This window comes from Canis lupus, chromosome 10 (assembly GCF_048164855.1).
Source record: "Canis lupus baileyi chromosome 10, mCanLup2.hap1, whole genome shotgun sequence".
Lineage (NCBI taxonomy): Eukaryota > Metazoa > Chordata > Mammalia > Carnivora > Canidae > Canis > Canis lupus.
This window is the reverse complement of record NC_132847.1, coordinates 38,068,303-38,080,403: the sequence shown is the minus strand read 5'-3', so window position 1 is coordinate 38,080,403 and position 12,101 is coordinate 38,068,303. Positions and strand designations below refer to the sequence as shown.

At 38.0% G+C, this 12,101-nt stretch overlaps 1 protein-coding gene across 25 annotated transcripts in view; it reads left to right on the top strand.

The window, feature by feature from the left end:
- The window catches only part of BNC2 (basonuclin zinc finger protein 2), a 438,453-nt gene that overhangs the window by 181,167 nt on the left and 245,185 nt on the right, over positions 1–12,101 (top strand). For 15 of the 25 annotated variants that reach the window (XM_072841450.1, XM_072841444.1, XM_072841448.1 and 12 more), the window contains one exon: positions 5,787–5,870. The exons of 9 other annotated variants lie outside the window; for them this stretch is intronic. In XM_072841450.1, coding sequence (XP_072697551.1) covers positions 5,787–5,870 — 84 coding nt within the window. Of the gene's footprint in view, positions 1–4,770; positions 4,912–5,786; positions 5,871–12,101 lie in introns of those variants that run through there. One more of the 25 variants, XM_072841455.1, reaches the window with a different exon arrangement.

The window sequence follows — 12,101 nt, the reverse complement described above, 5'->3', positions numbered from 1 at the left end:
TTCATGTGGTAAAAGGCTTTCTAGTAAAGCACTAGTGTGGTAGTTGAAAGAACTTTGTCTTAATTTCAAGTCCATTCAATTTATCAAATGTGGGGAAGACTATAGTGATGGACCTCAGTTTCCTTGTTTAAAAAGAGTATGATAGAAATTTTCTCCTTTCCTCCTACACATAAATACTATGTGTAAAGCCCTTTGAGGGCTCTAGAAGAAAGAGTCTATGTAATTTCAGTGTTATTCATGGTCCATCAGGCTCTGCAGGGTGTTACCAGGAAAGAGATTTTTTACTTCTATCCCACATTTCACAGTATAAAAATGAGGTATTGTTGTGTGTGGCTGTGAAAATCTCCTGTAATTATACCTGCAGAGGTTGCTCCTGTCACAGAGCCGAGGGCCCTGGCTTACCCAAGAGGACCAGCTCCCGAGGCAGAAAGAGAGTGAACCCCAATTAAACAGTCCCTGGCTCTTGTGAGGTGGTGTGCCCACCCTGCACCCTGATGCAGTAATCATCTGTGTCTGTCAACCTGTTGAGTAGCAGAATCACTTCCTTGACCCTTCCCGCTCATTCCTCTCTCACCTTGATCCTGTAGTTCCTTATTCTGGGATGACTCTAGAGAGGACTATCCTGTGTCCTACTCAGTTCCCGTATGATATATCTCTCATTATTGCCCTGTTCCTGTGGATACAACCATGCCTCATCTAAGGCCTCTATGAGAACAGGCATATTTCTGGCCATTCTGTATCGGGGAGACTGGATCAATACCATTCAGACTCACCAGTTCCTTTCTGATTGTTTAGCAGCGTTTTTATTCTTGAACTTTAGCTTCTGTATACTTGTCCCTTCTGAGGTTCAGTATGGGGTTCTGTGGCTGAAAAGGGTGAGGCCCAGGATTTTATCTTTAGTTAAATTGTAGCCTGAAAATTTAAGGTATAAGTTATCTGCAAATCCAGCAGCAGTTTATTTTCTTATGTTTTTTTTTTTTTTTCAGTTTTTGTATTTATTTACTTTGTAGCAATATTTAGTGTACATCTTCATCTTTACATGTTGGGTAATTAATTTCTTTTTTTCTCTTTCTTGCAAGAGCTCCTGACTAGCTTACTGCCAAATCTATTTCACTTAATGGTCTTCCTGAATTCTTTGTGTTATCTGAGTAATTTTTCCTCTTGCTGCTTGGCATTGTCTAACAACTGAAATTAGGCTGAAGTTGTATCAGTACTTTTCTCCAGCTTGGAACGTGACAGATCTTATACCCAGCCATGTCCTCTGTCCTCTGAAGGAACTTTTTTTGGGTTCTCTCTCTCCCACTGTCTTTCTTAAAACAAATTTTGTCTTTTCACTCTTTTCCAAATTTTTCATGGGTTCAGATAGTTCCCCACATCCCTGCACTGCTAGACTGCAGTCACCAAAACACATGTACTTCAGAACTGATCCAGGCTTGTGGCCAGCCTAACTGAAGAGCCTTGAGCTGACATGGAAGTTAGTTTGTTTATTTAGGCTCTGACTTTTATAGTGCCTATCAGGCAAATGGCTACCTGAATGTTTAATGTTTAAAAATAAAATAAAATTTCAAATGGGCCCTGACTCTGCAAGAAGCATCCCTGACTCTATAATCCTTTTCTTGGTAACGTGTTTCTATTCTGAAGTTATCATTCCTGTGCCTCTTTGTTTCTTCCTTTGGCCCTTTCCTTATAGACACCTCCTGCCTCATTCAGTTTCAGTTATTTTGAGTAGTAGCTCCCGTTGTGGGGCTTTTTCAATGTTCTTTTCAGAAGTCTGGCCCCTAACAGTTTTTATGTGTGATCTCAGTAAACAAAGACCTTGTGTGAGTGTGTGTGAGTGTGTGTGTGTGTGTGTGTAGGAAGCCTGCCATATTTCCTCCCTGCCCCACAGAAAATGTGTTTTCTGGAAGCCCTTTTGACACTGAAGTGAATGCCCACTGGCCCTCCCTTGCTGAATTCCCCTGAGAGAGGAGAAAGAGGGAAAGAGAGGGAGGCTTTTATATTTGTTGTCATATCTTTTGTTTCTGCTGATTATACACAAAGTAAGTTGTAAATAGCTCTCTCACACACCATGATTCCTTTGAGGTATGTCCTGGAGAGTAGATATGCACTCAGCTTGGACTTGCCCTGGGGATTCTAGAAGGGTCCCTTTCAAGGCCTCCTACTTCCTATTATAGCAATAGCAGAATGAAATTTAGATGAGTACTAGACAATTATTATCCCATGATTAAACCCGTGGCATACTGTCCAGAAATATTAGCCGATCGGTTTAGTACTTTTTGTTATTTTTAACTTAAAAACTTTGAAAGCAAAATATACTAAGATGCAAAAACGAATAAAAAATTAAAAAATCCCCTAGTCTTATTACTTTTCAGAGATAAATATCACTGTGAAATGTTTTGTGAAAATCAGTGTAGAGACCTTTGTTTTAAAGTATGGTGTCGGGGACTCCCGAGTGGCTCAGCGGTTAAGGCTTAGGGCATGGTCCTGGAGTCCCAGGATTGAGTCCCACATCAGGCTCCCTGAATGGAGCCTGCTTCTCTACCCTCTGTCTTTTTCTCTGCCTCTGTGTATGTGTGTGTCTCTTGTGAATAAATAAATAAAATCTTAAAAAAAAATAAAGTATGGTGTTGAAAAAGGCACTAAACACCGAACATGAAGGAAAGCAGATAAAATTGGAGCTCTTCAAATCAATTTAAACTGTACATTCCAAAAAAACAGTGGTGAGGTACACACCATATTTTATTATCTTAATTTAAACTGGAGTGATGATAAGGGGCTGGGCAATTTATCTTTGCTATATCTGTCAGTCATGTTTTTGATCGCTTCTAGCTAGCTGTCTCACTATTGAGGCTTCTAAATCAAAAGTCCTAATTGCCTAGGTATGCAGAATTGTAACTAATTAGGTTATCAACTTATATATCATTTGTTTTTTCCCTGGTATATTTTGATGAATTAGGAAACAGATATATGTGGTTTCCCCTTATTTTTTTTTCTTTATCCAGTATTGTCACGCAGTGTGGTAGGTGATGTGGGAGAGGATATCGTTAGTGAATCCAGTAGTACAACTGTGCAATTTTAAGTTTCAGTTTCCTTTTTAAAACACAGGAGTCCAGGGATGCCTGGGTGACTCAGTGGTTGAGCATCTGCCTTTGCCTCGGGGCATGATCCCAGAGTCCTGGGATCAAGTCCTGCATCAGGCTCCCAGTAGGGAGTATGCTTCTCCCTCTGCCTATGTCTCTGCCTCTCTCTGTGTATCTCTCATGAATAAATAAATAAATAAATTTAAAAATAAAATACAGGATTTTATTTATATGGATCCTGATAGATTTTTTTTTCCTTTTGGAAACCCTAGGATTCTAAGTTTGAGAGTGCTACCTCATGTCACTAGTGCAGTTCTTTTCATGATTTGTATAGCTGAAACATTCTAGTAGCCTGGCACTGTTTCCTTCCAACTTATTCACAGACCTTTTTGTTTTCTTTCAGAAACTGTGCTTTCTAAGTGTCTGAGGTTATAATTGAGTGTAATTGCCATCTAACTTTCTCCTTTCCTCTTGAGAGTGTTTATCAAATGCATTCTGGGGGATGGTATAAAAGAACTAGAAACTTAGTATTGGTGATACAGTCTAATAATATTAAGGTAAGTGGGAATTGTTTTGTGTACATAAAGTATTATTTACACTTGATTTGCAATATACATATTCTGGCTCATGAATGTGCTTTAATCAGTTAAGTAGTCTCATTTATTGCGGTCTTTTGGAAGCTAGCAGGGATTGCTTTGATGTGGAATATTCCAAGAATATTTTTTTCCCTAGTTTTTCTGTTGCACTGTAGGGAGAATTACTGTTTCAGATCTCATTAGTGCCCCTCCATATGTCAACTGAAGGGTGGCATCAGCACCAGTCTATGTGTGCCACGACACCAGTGCACAGTATCTCTTCTCTGTACTCCATGTCTTTCTCCTTCCTCAAGGTAGAGGATAGGTTCACATTATGTTGTCTAAGACCACAGAGCAAGTAGTAAGTCTTGATAACATATTTTCTCCACTTCCTTTGTCTTTTTTGTAATTTCTTTCATATGAAACATCAACAAATGCATCTAGAGTGGAAGCCACTAAATGCAACTATTGCATGTTTTTAATTAACTTCTTTGAAATATATTATCCATCTTCTCATTTCTTAAGTTTGAGCATTGTAACTTTCTCGTATGTTAACGTGAGCTCGTTACTTACCTACTTAAAGCCTTGGGTTTTTTTCATTTGTCAAATGGAAATGCTCATATTCCATAAGACTGATGAAAGGAAAAATCCACACTTAAGGTGCCCACATGGTGACTGGCACATTGCAGGTGCTCAGTAAATGTGACCTCTCTTACTTCCCCTCTTGGGCCCCACTGTGAAATTTGTAGGTGAAGAGTGGGTAAGTTCAAAGACAGATGATAATCTATCCATGTCACTTTATGGACATAAGCTAGAAGAAAGAATGCAAAACTTAAAAAAATAGGAGCGGTGGTCCCAAAAAAGACTGAGTGCTTTTTTTTTTTTTTTAAGATTTTATTTATTTATTCATGAAAGACAGAGAGAAAGAGACATAGACAGAGGGAGAAGCAGGCTCCCTGCCAGATCCCCAACAGGGATCATGCCCTGAGCCAAAGGCAGACGCTCAACCGCTGAGCCACCCAGGGGTCTTGACTGAGTGCTTTTTTAAAAAATATTGGTAATGCTCTCTGGTAAACTTGCAAAGTGGACTTTATTGAAAAATTTTTTTAATTTAGAGAAGTGAACTGATTCGTGGGTGGAAAGAAAGAGGGAAATATCTTCTAAGGCAGCACACACTTGGCTGAAAACTGATCTCAGCAAAGAAAATTGACTGGCACAGATGATCCTAAGTGGAGTTAAAGCACAGAACAGCAAAGGTGGGCTTTGATAGGGAAAGAAGACAGGTGGGTTGAAACTGATTGATGGATTATGATAAAGATAGTTGTATGATTAACAAAGATAGTATGTGTTTGGAAATAGTAGTGATTCAAAGAACTTTTTTAAAAAAGCAGAAAGCAGGTTTAGATGGAATCTAAGTCCTTTAGTCTTTAAAAAAAAATCTAAAATGAAGTAAGCAGGTGACAGTAGAGGCAATATTTTGGGAAGAGATCGACTAAGATAATTTAATTTTGAAAAAGAATCTTAGTGGCTTTCAGTGTAAAATTTTAGGTATAGGGAACATTCTAAATTATAGCTGTTTTGTTATCATTTTCATTACTGGAACAGACAAAATAAGCCTATTAAAATTTAGAGATAGTAAATAAATATTGATAAAGTCTGTGCTAACCTATATACATGAATAGGAAAAATAAACTTGAACAGATATTTTAACAGTGGAAAGGAACTTTAGGCATTAGAGAATACAATGTTTTTCATTCTCACATAAGAAAATTAAGAGGGGAAAAATGTCACCAATATCAAGCAGAGATTCTATGTTTATGTTTCTTTTTCTCCTGTACTTTACCTTCTCTCCTCCTCCCATCCAGACATATTCATTAAATGCCTACTTTGTGCTACATGCTGTGGATACAATGGGGAATAAAAGTTTTGTGGATCTTTTCTTTTTAGAATTTGCCTTCTGATAATTAATAAACTTGGTTATATGATATAATATATTTGGCATCCTGAGTGTCAAAATCCAATGAAGCCATGATGGCCTGTTTCATATCTGCTTCTGTCTGGATCAGATGTGTATTTATGTAGTTCTTAGCAGCCTCCACACCCAGCATCTAACTTGGCCATATTCCCCTAGGTTCCAGTGGCATGTGCTGGCAGAGTGCTGGGTGCAGACTTTTGCCCAAACCTGGAGGAACCAGACCAGAGGCTGGAAGTCCAGGTTGGAGTCTTATTGCTTTATTAGTTGGGGGTGGTGTGACAGAAACAGTGATCCCTGAAGGCCATACAGATATATCAATGCCATCAGGAGATGGACAACTGATTGAGACAGGTGTAAAAGAAGAATCAGGGTAGCATGTATGCAATAAAAAGTCCTTTTCAGGATAAATTCTCTGTAACTGGAGATAATACATATATTCATTCAAGAAATGATATATATTGCAGTGGATAAGAACATGGTTTCTTGATAGCTGGCTGCCTAGGTTGACAAAAGTTATTATGAGACTTTTGGCAAAGTTACTCAACCAAACTGAGCTTTAGCTTTCCCATCTATAAAATGGAGACTTACCACCCAAGGTGATTATGAAGAGTAAATGTTCTAACATATAAACTAGCGCTTAGCATAGGCCCTCAGTAAAGAGTAGCTCTTATCTTTAAAAATCGTTATCATGTGCTTGGTACTGTGCTAGGCACTAGAGACACATGGTGAGCAAGTCATGTTTCCTGCATTATGGTTTAGCTCAGGAGAACAGAAGCCATTCAACTGGGCATTGTAATAGAAAAGTATGATTTAACAAGTATCTTCCCTTTTCATGTATGAGGAGATACATCCTGTGATACAATACTAAGTTTATTAGCAAAGTGAAAGTATTTACTTGGAATTCAGTTCATGTTATGTGGTCTTGTGACATTAGAAGTAGTTTAGTGTATCACAGATAAAAAATAAAAATGTGACATCTTGTTTAAAGATATATCTCTACTTAATATGCCTTTTAATATTTAAGGAATGTGTGTGATACTAATGCAAAGATACTAGCTGAAGTTGTAATGTGAATGGCATCCCACAGATGAGTAAACACATATTATTTTTTAGGACGTGCATTTGGCATCATTTTCTAAATTTTCAGACTTACGGGATGAGCATAGTGAGCTTAGTTTTTTTTTTTTTTTTAAGATTTTATTTATTTATTCATGAGAGAGAGAGAGGCAGAGAGAGAAGCAGGCTCCATGCAGGGAGCCTGACATGGAACTCGATCCCAGGACTCTAGGATCACGCCCTGCTCCAAAGGCAGGCGCCAAACCGCTGAGCCATGAGCTTAGTTTTAAAGCATTTTTACTGACTTAGATACCCTATGTGAGAGGAGAATAGTTGTAAGAATTGACTTCACAGTTGCAGTGAAGGTGGAAGTGATGGTAGGAAGAGGTTTCAGTTTTTATGGTATTGGAGAGTCTACCATCTCCTGCACACCTGCTCTTGGCCTAGGGAAGACCACCTGAGCTCTGCTGTGCCGCAAGCTGGTACTGTCTGGGTGGTGTATGGCTACAGTATAACAGAAAAGCAGGTGTGACACATATGAGACATGGTCATGTATTTCCCAGTTTTAGAAACCGAACAGCTTGTATGTGACACATAAATGCAGAGTGATGGAAGACTTTTCATGGAGAGTGGTCTGATCCTTGACCTCTTTGGGTAGGACAAGCTATGTTCTTCAAACACATCACCTGGAATGGCTTGTCATGGGTGGTTGTTGGATAATCTGTTTGTGAACCTTGAGTTATGAAGCAAAGAGTGATGCGTTTTGCAGATGTAACTGTGTGAAATAAAACTGAAAGAGACCAACAGAGCATATTATTTTAACATAGCAAGAAAGAAGATGTATATTTACTAGTTTAAGTGAAACCCCGCTTGTAGGTAGTTAAACATTTGTAGAGTTGACAATTCAGCACAGTCCTTTGCAAAGAAGACCAAGCCCCTGGGCAGAGAAATGAGTCTCATTTTATTGGACTCCTCCTCTTGCAACACCATTTTGGCAGACCCAGTGGAAAGGTTGAATCTGTTCAAAAAGTCAAATGTGGTGAATTGGTATATTAACTGGGACCCATTTGAACATTTCCTTCTCGTTTTCCTCTTCCTTTCTAAATATGACTTCCATACATTTTAATGATACCTGGTACATATCCACATTTTGTCAGTCATAAAAAAAAAAAAAACCTGACAATATGTTCTTCACCAGCTAACAATTTCAGGAATAGTTTTTAGCTTAGAGTCCTTTCATTCTTGCCATGGCATGTATTCTGGTCTTTTTTTTTTTTTCCTAAGGAATGATCCATTTTTTAGTTTTTAGTTTAATTCCGCACTCCAGGGAATTCACTATAGGATTTGCCAGAGGCATCTACTTTTTCCTGCTTGATTTTCAGGCTGTCCCCCAGGGCCATGTTATAACCACTAGAGGATTTGCTGTTTGGCCTTTTGATTCTGAGAATAACCTCTTGTATACCTTGATTTAGGAGCAGTAGTTTGTTTATATCCTTTCCTATGAAGGGGTTTCATTTAGACATAGCAACCATATCTGATTTACTTTTCTATTTTAGCTGACATAATTTCTCATGACTGATGGAGTCCCTTTCTGTTCTTATTTTTTTCCTTTTCACTTTTTTTCTATCACTAAAATTTCAGATGGCTTAGCAACTTTATTACTTAATAATCCCAAGATCCCTGACACTCTTTCATGAACATATCTTTGGTTTTGAATGGCTGTTATCCTGGAAGTCTGTGTCTGACTTGACTTTTTGCAAGCGTATCTGCTGGATTTTTGTGTTATATGCTTGATTTAGAGAAGTAGCTGGAAATCAAGACTTTGATTCACTGTCTAATTTTGTTGATTTTCCTCAGTGGTTTTTGAAGTGAATATGAAACTGTGTACTTTCTTTAGCTTGGAAGGTTGACTGATGTATATTAGCAAAACATTGTGCTGTTATATAATTATTTTTTAGGAAGTGGTTATTCTAGTTTAGACTTCCCTTAATTGCTGTTAAATATTATACTTTCAGTCAGAGAAAAGTTATTTTTTGAGTCTAACTGTGCCTTCTCCTGTATTAAGTTGTTACAACTAACCCAACACAGTTCCTTTCTTGGTTGGGAATTCAAGAAGTGGGGTTGACTTGATATTTTTCATCACTAAAGTGCTTAAAAATTAGAGTAAATAATGAACCAATATTTCAGTACCAGATAGACACAATTTACTGTGGTGTTTCATAAACCACAGACTCCTTTCTTCTGTGAATGCGTGAAGGATCACTTTTTTCCCAGACTTACTGGGGTGCAAGTGTAAATTTCCATAAAATTTAAATGAGGTGCTTCCTGTAATTAATGAACAATTGTGGCTGCTCTCTAGTCTGCATTGTAATTAACCGTGATCAGGCTTGTTTAGTGATGACACTGTTCCTGTAATAATTTGACAAGCTACTGTGAATTTGCCAGGTTATTAAACAACCTGCAGCATTCACTTACGGAATCACGGGGATGAGCTTGGCGGCTGCTGCTAGTTAAATGCAGCATAAGGGTGAATGAAAGCTGCTTATTGAAGTCTATCGATCACCATGACCAGATTTAAATTCCCGTGATTTTAGAAAAGTTAATTAATTTTGTGTGGGTTGTCTTGAAAACTTTTTAATTGCATAATAAATCTGCTAGGGCAAAGCTGGTCATTTTTATGAACTCATAATGAAGCCAGCACATTTCTATATTATTATCACCAGTATGGGATAAATAGAATTTGAAGTTTCTCCTTCCCACCCTATTAAACAGGTATAATTATTTAGAAAACAACAACAAACTGTTTCCAAATTCATTCACAACATTCCTCAAGTACAAGTTCACTCTGTGTGTGTGTGTGTGTGTGTGTGTGTGTATGTGTGTATGTGTGAGAGAGAGAGAGAAAGAGAGAGAGAGAAAAAAAACAGCAGATGACCTTGTGCTAAACACAGTCATGTTGCAGGTAGAGTGAGCCATCCAAGTACACTGGTAGCCTTACCTCCATGGTCACTAGTGCACCCGCCTTCCCCAACCCCCTTTCAGGTTAAGAACTGTTCAAAACGTTACTGTCTAGTTACTGTGGTGTCTTTCATTCAGATTCTGTTTATTGACTAAACCACAAGGATTCCTGCCCAAAGTACCAGGCGGTCTATGCTTCACTGATTTTGATTTTCTAACATCAGCCCTGGGGTTTATTTGAAAAATGTACATACACTGCAGCTTTAACAAGTCAAGTGACTGCATGTTTTTGACCACGGAGTTGAGTATATCTGAAGATCATTAAATGTAGGGGGGTAGTAGAGGGGTGGAGAATAAGTGTAGTAGTCATTGTACCATTGCAGAATATGTGTGTGTGTGTGTGTGTGTGTGTGTGTGTGACACATGGTTTTTGTCTTTTCATCTTCTCCAAGAGCCAGAAAGTTTCCTGCCGTTCTCTTTCCAGCTATTGACAAATGATTGCCAGATGTGAGATCTTTGCAGTGCTCTTTGCCTCAGCAAACCTGCAGCGATGGGATATTTGATTCTCCCTTGCCCATTTCATCTCCTTTCCACATCTGCCAGGGACACACAAGCAATACATCCCTACATGAGAGTTTAAAGTTTATTCAGCTCCTTTTTCCCTCCAATACAGTGTTTGGAGACAACAGAATGAGGTCCATATGACTGTCTCCCAACTTCACTGTATGAAATTAGTTGTTTATTTTACTTATCTACCTCCTAGTAATTGAACTATTTCATTTTAGTTTCGGTCCATGGAAAATTTGATGCAACTCTAGGAGTGCTGAGAGTTTCCTATTGTTGTCTGCTTGCTGCAAGTATGCCATCATCTCGACTCCTCTGATCTCCTCGATTCTGATATAGACTGTTGGTTTCATAGAACTTCCTAGGAAAGCAATTTTAATAAACAACTGTCAAAATATTAAGTGTAGCATGTTTGTAAAATTCAGTAGGCATTTAATATTAAAAGAGCCTTCTATGAGGGGGGAAATTCAACTTGTTTGGCTTGATTAGCTTACCCTGTATTTGTGTCCATTGTCAAAGTTGATATGGATGAGCTTCTAGTTTTAATCCCAAATAGTTTATAAAAGAGAAAGTACACTGAGTTTGGAGGCATCTGAAAATTAGTCTGTGTAGGCCACACACATAATCACTAACATGCACAGAAGCCTTTTGCATCTGCTTGGAATCTGTATTGATACTGATTTTTTTTTCTCATCTTAGTTTGAAGATATTTTCCAAAATGCTCTTATAGCTTATGTTCATACTATAGGGTGGGCTGACACAGGTGGCCTTTCAGTTTTCCTATTACACTTTTTGGCAAAGAAAGAGGCCCCTTATTCCCTGAATAAGATCAGCTTTTTTTTTAACATTTAAAAAATAATCCATAAAATGTCTGCCACATGTTCTCTAGTTGATGGAAATGCTTTCCAAATTGGAGCTGTAGTGTTGGATTCTTAATGTATCAGTGCTAGTATGTTTACTGTTTCTGCTACCCTGTTAGCTACTCTTAGCTACCTGTGGTTATATGAATTTATATTTTTTTGTATATGTAAAATGATAAACATAAGATAATTACTATTTCTAAATTTCATACTGAAGAAAAATTTTGGTTTTGTTAAGAAAAGAAGTAAATGGCTTTGCCTATTATCAGAATCAAAATAAGAAAGTGTGAAGTCTATTTTTCAGTATATTTTTTAAAAAATATAACGAAACAACAAATAAAACCTAACAAGGATAAAAAAAGCCAGCAGCCCCTGAAATGAATAAAGCCTAAGAAAAGTAGGTAAATCAAAGTCATCAAAATGTATATGTGAAATGTATGTAACTTTTTTGCATATCCATCATATTATATACCTCCATAAACTTTTAAGAAGCGAAACTGTTAACCACAAGTTCCCAAAACGTTGTATGTTTCAAGTGGATTTATCTGTTGAATAGGATAGAAGAAAATTATAGCTGAAGCTATAATGATAATCCATTCAGAGTGTTCGCTCTCAAAAACAACATGATGATTATGGTGAGGGTGATAAGTTTAAATAACAAACCAAACAGGATCCATGTGGAAAAGTTTATATTTTTATTGTCCTTTGACATTCCCTGGGGACTGATGCCATGTTAGGTACTCAGTGGATGCCAGGGGTTGGGAAGGTGGATGAAGAGCTCTTTCATTAAACAACAAGGTTAGGAACTCCTGTGGCAGGAGCCAAGTTCCTCCGAGTGTAGATCACTTCACATAATTTGCCTTTGCTAATGCATTTGCTGGTTTCTCATGCCTTCCTGCTTTTTCCTCAACATGGTTACTCTGGGAGGCAGAGAGGTGCTAAGCAATGGAGGTGTCATCCGGCCTGTGTACCTAGGGAACGTCCTTCAGAGGACGACTTGTCACCAGCCGTCAAAGAAGAGAGTGGCTTTGTG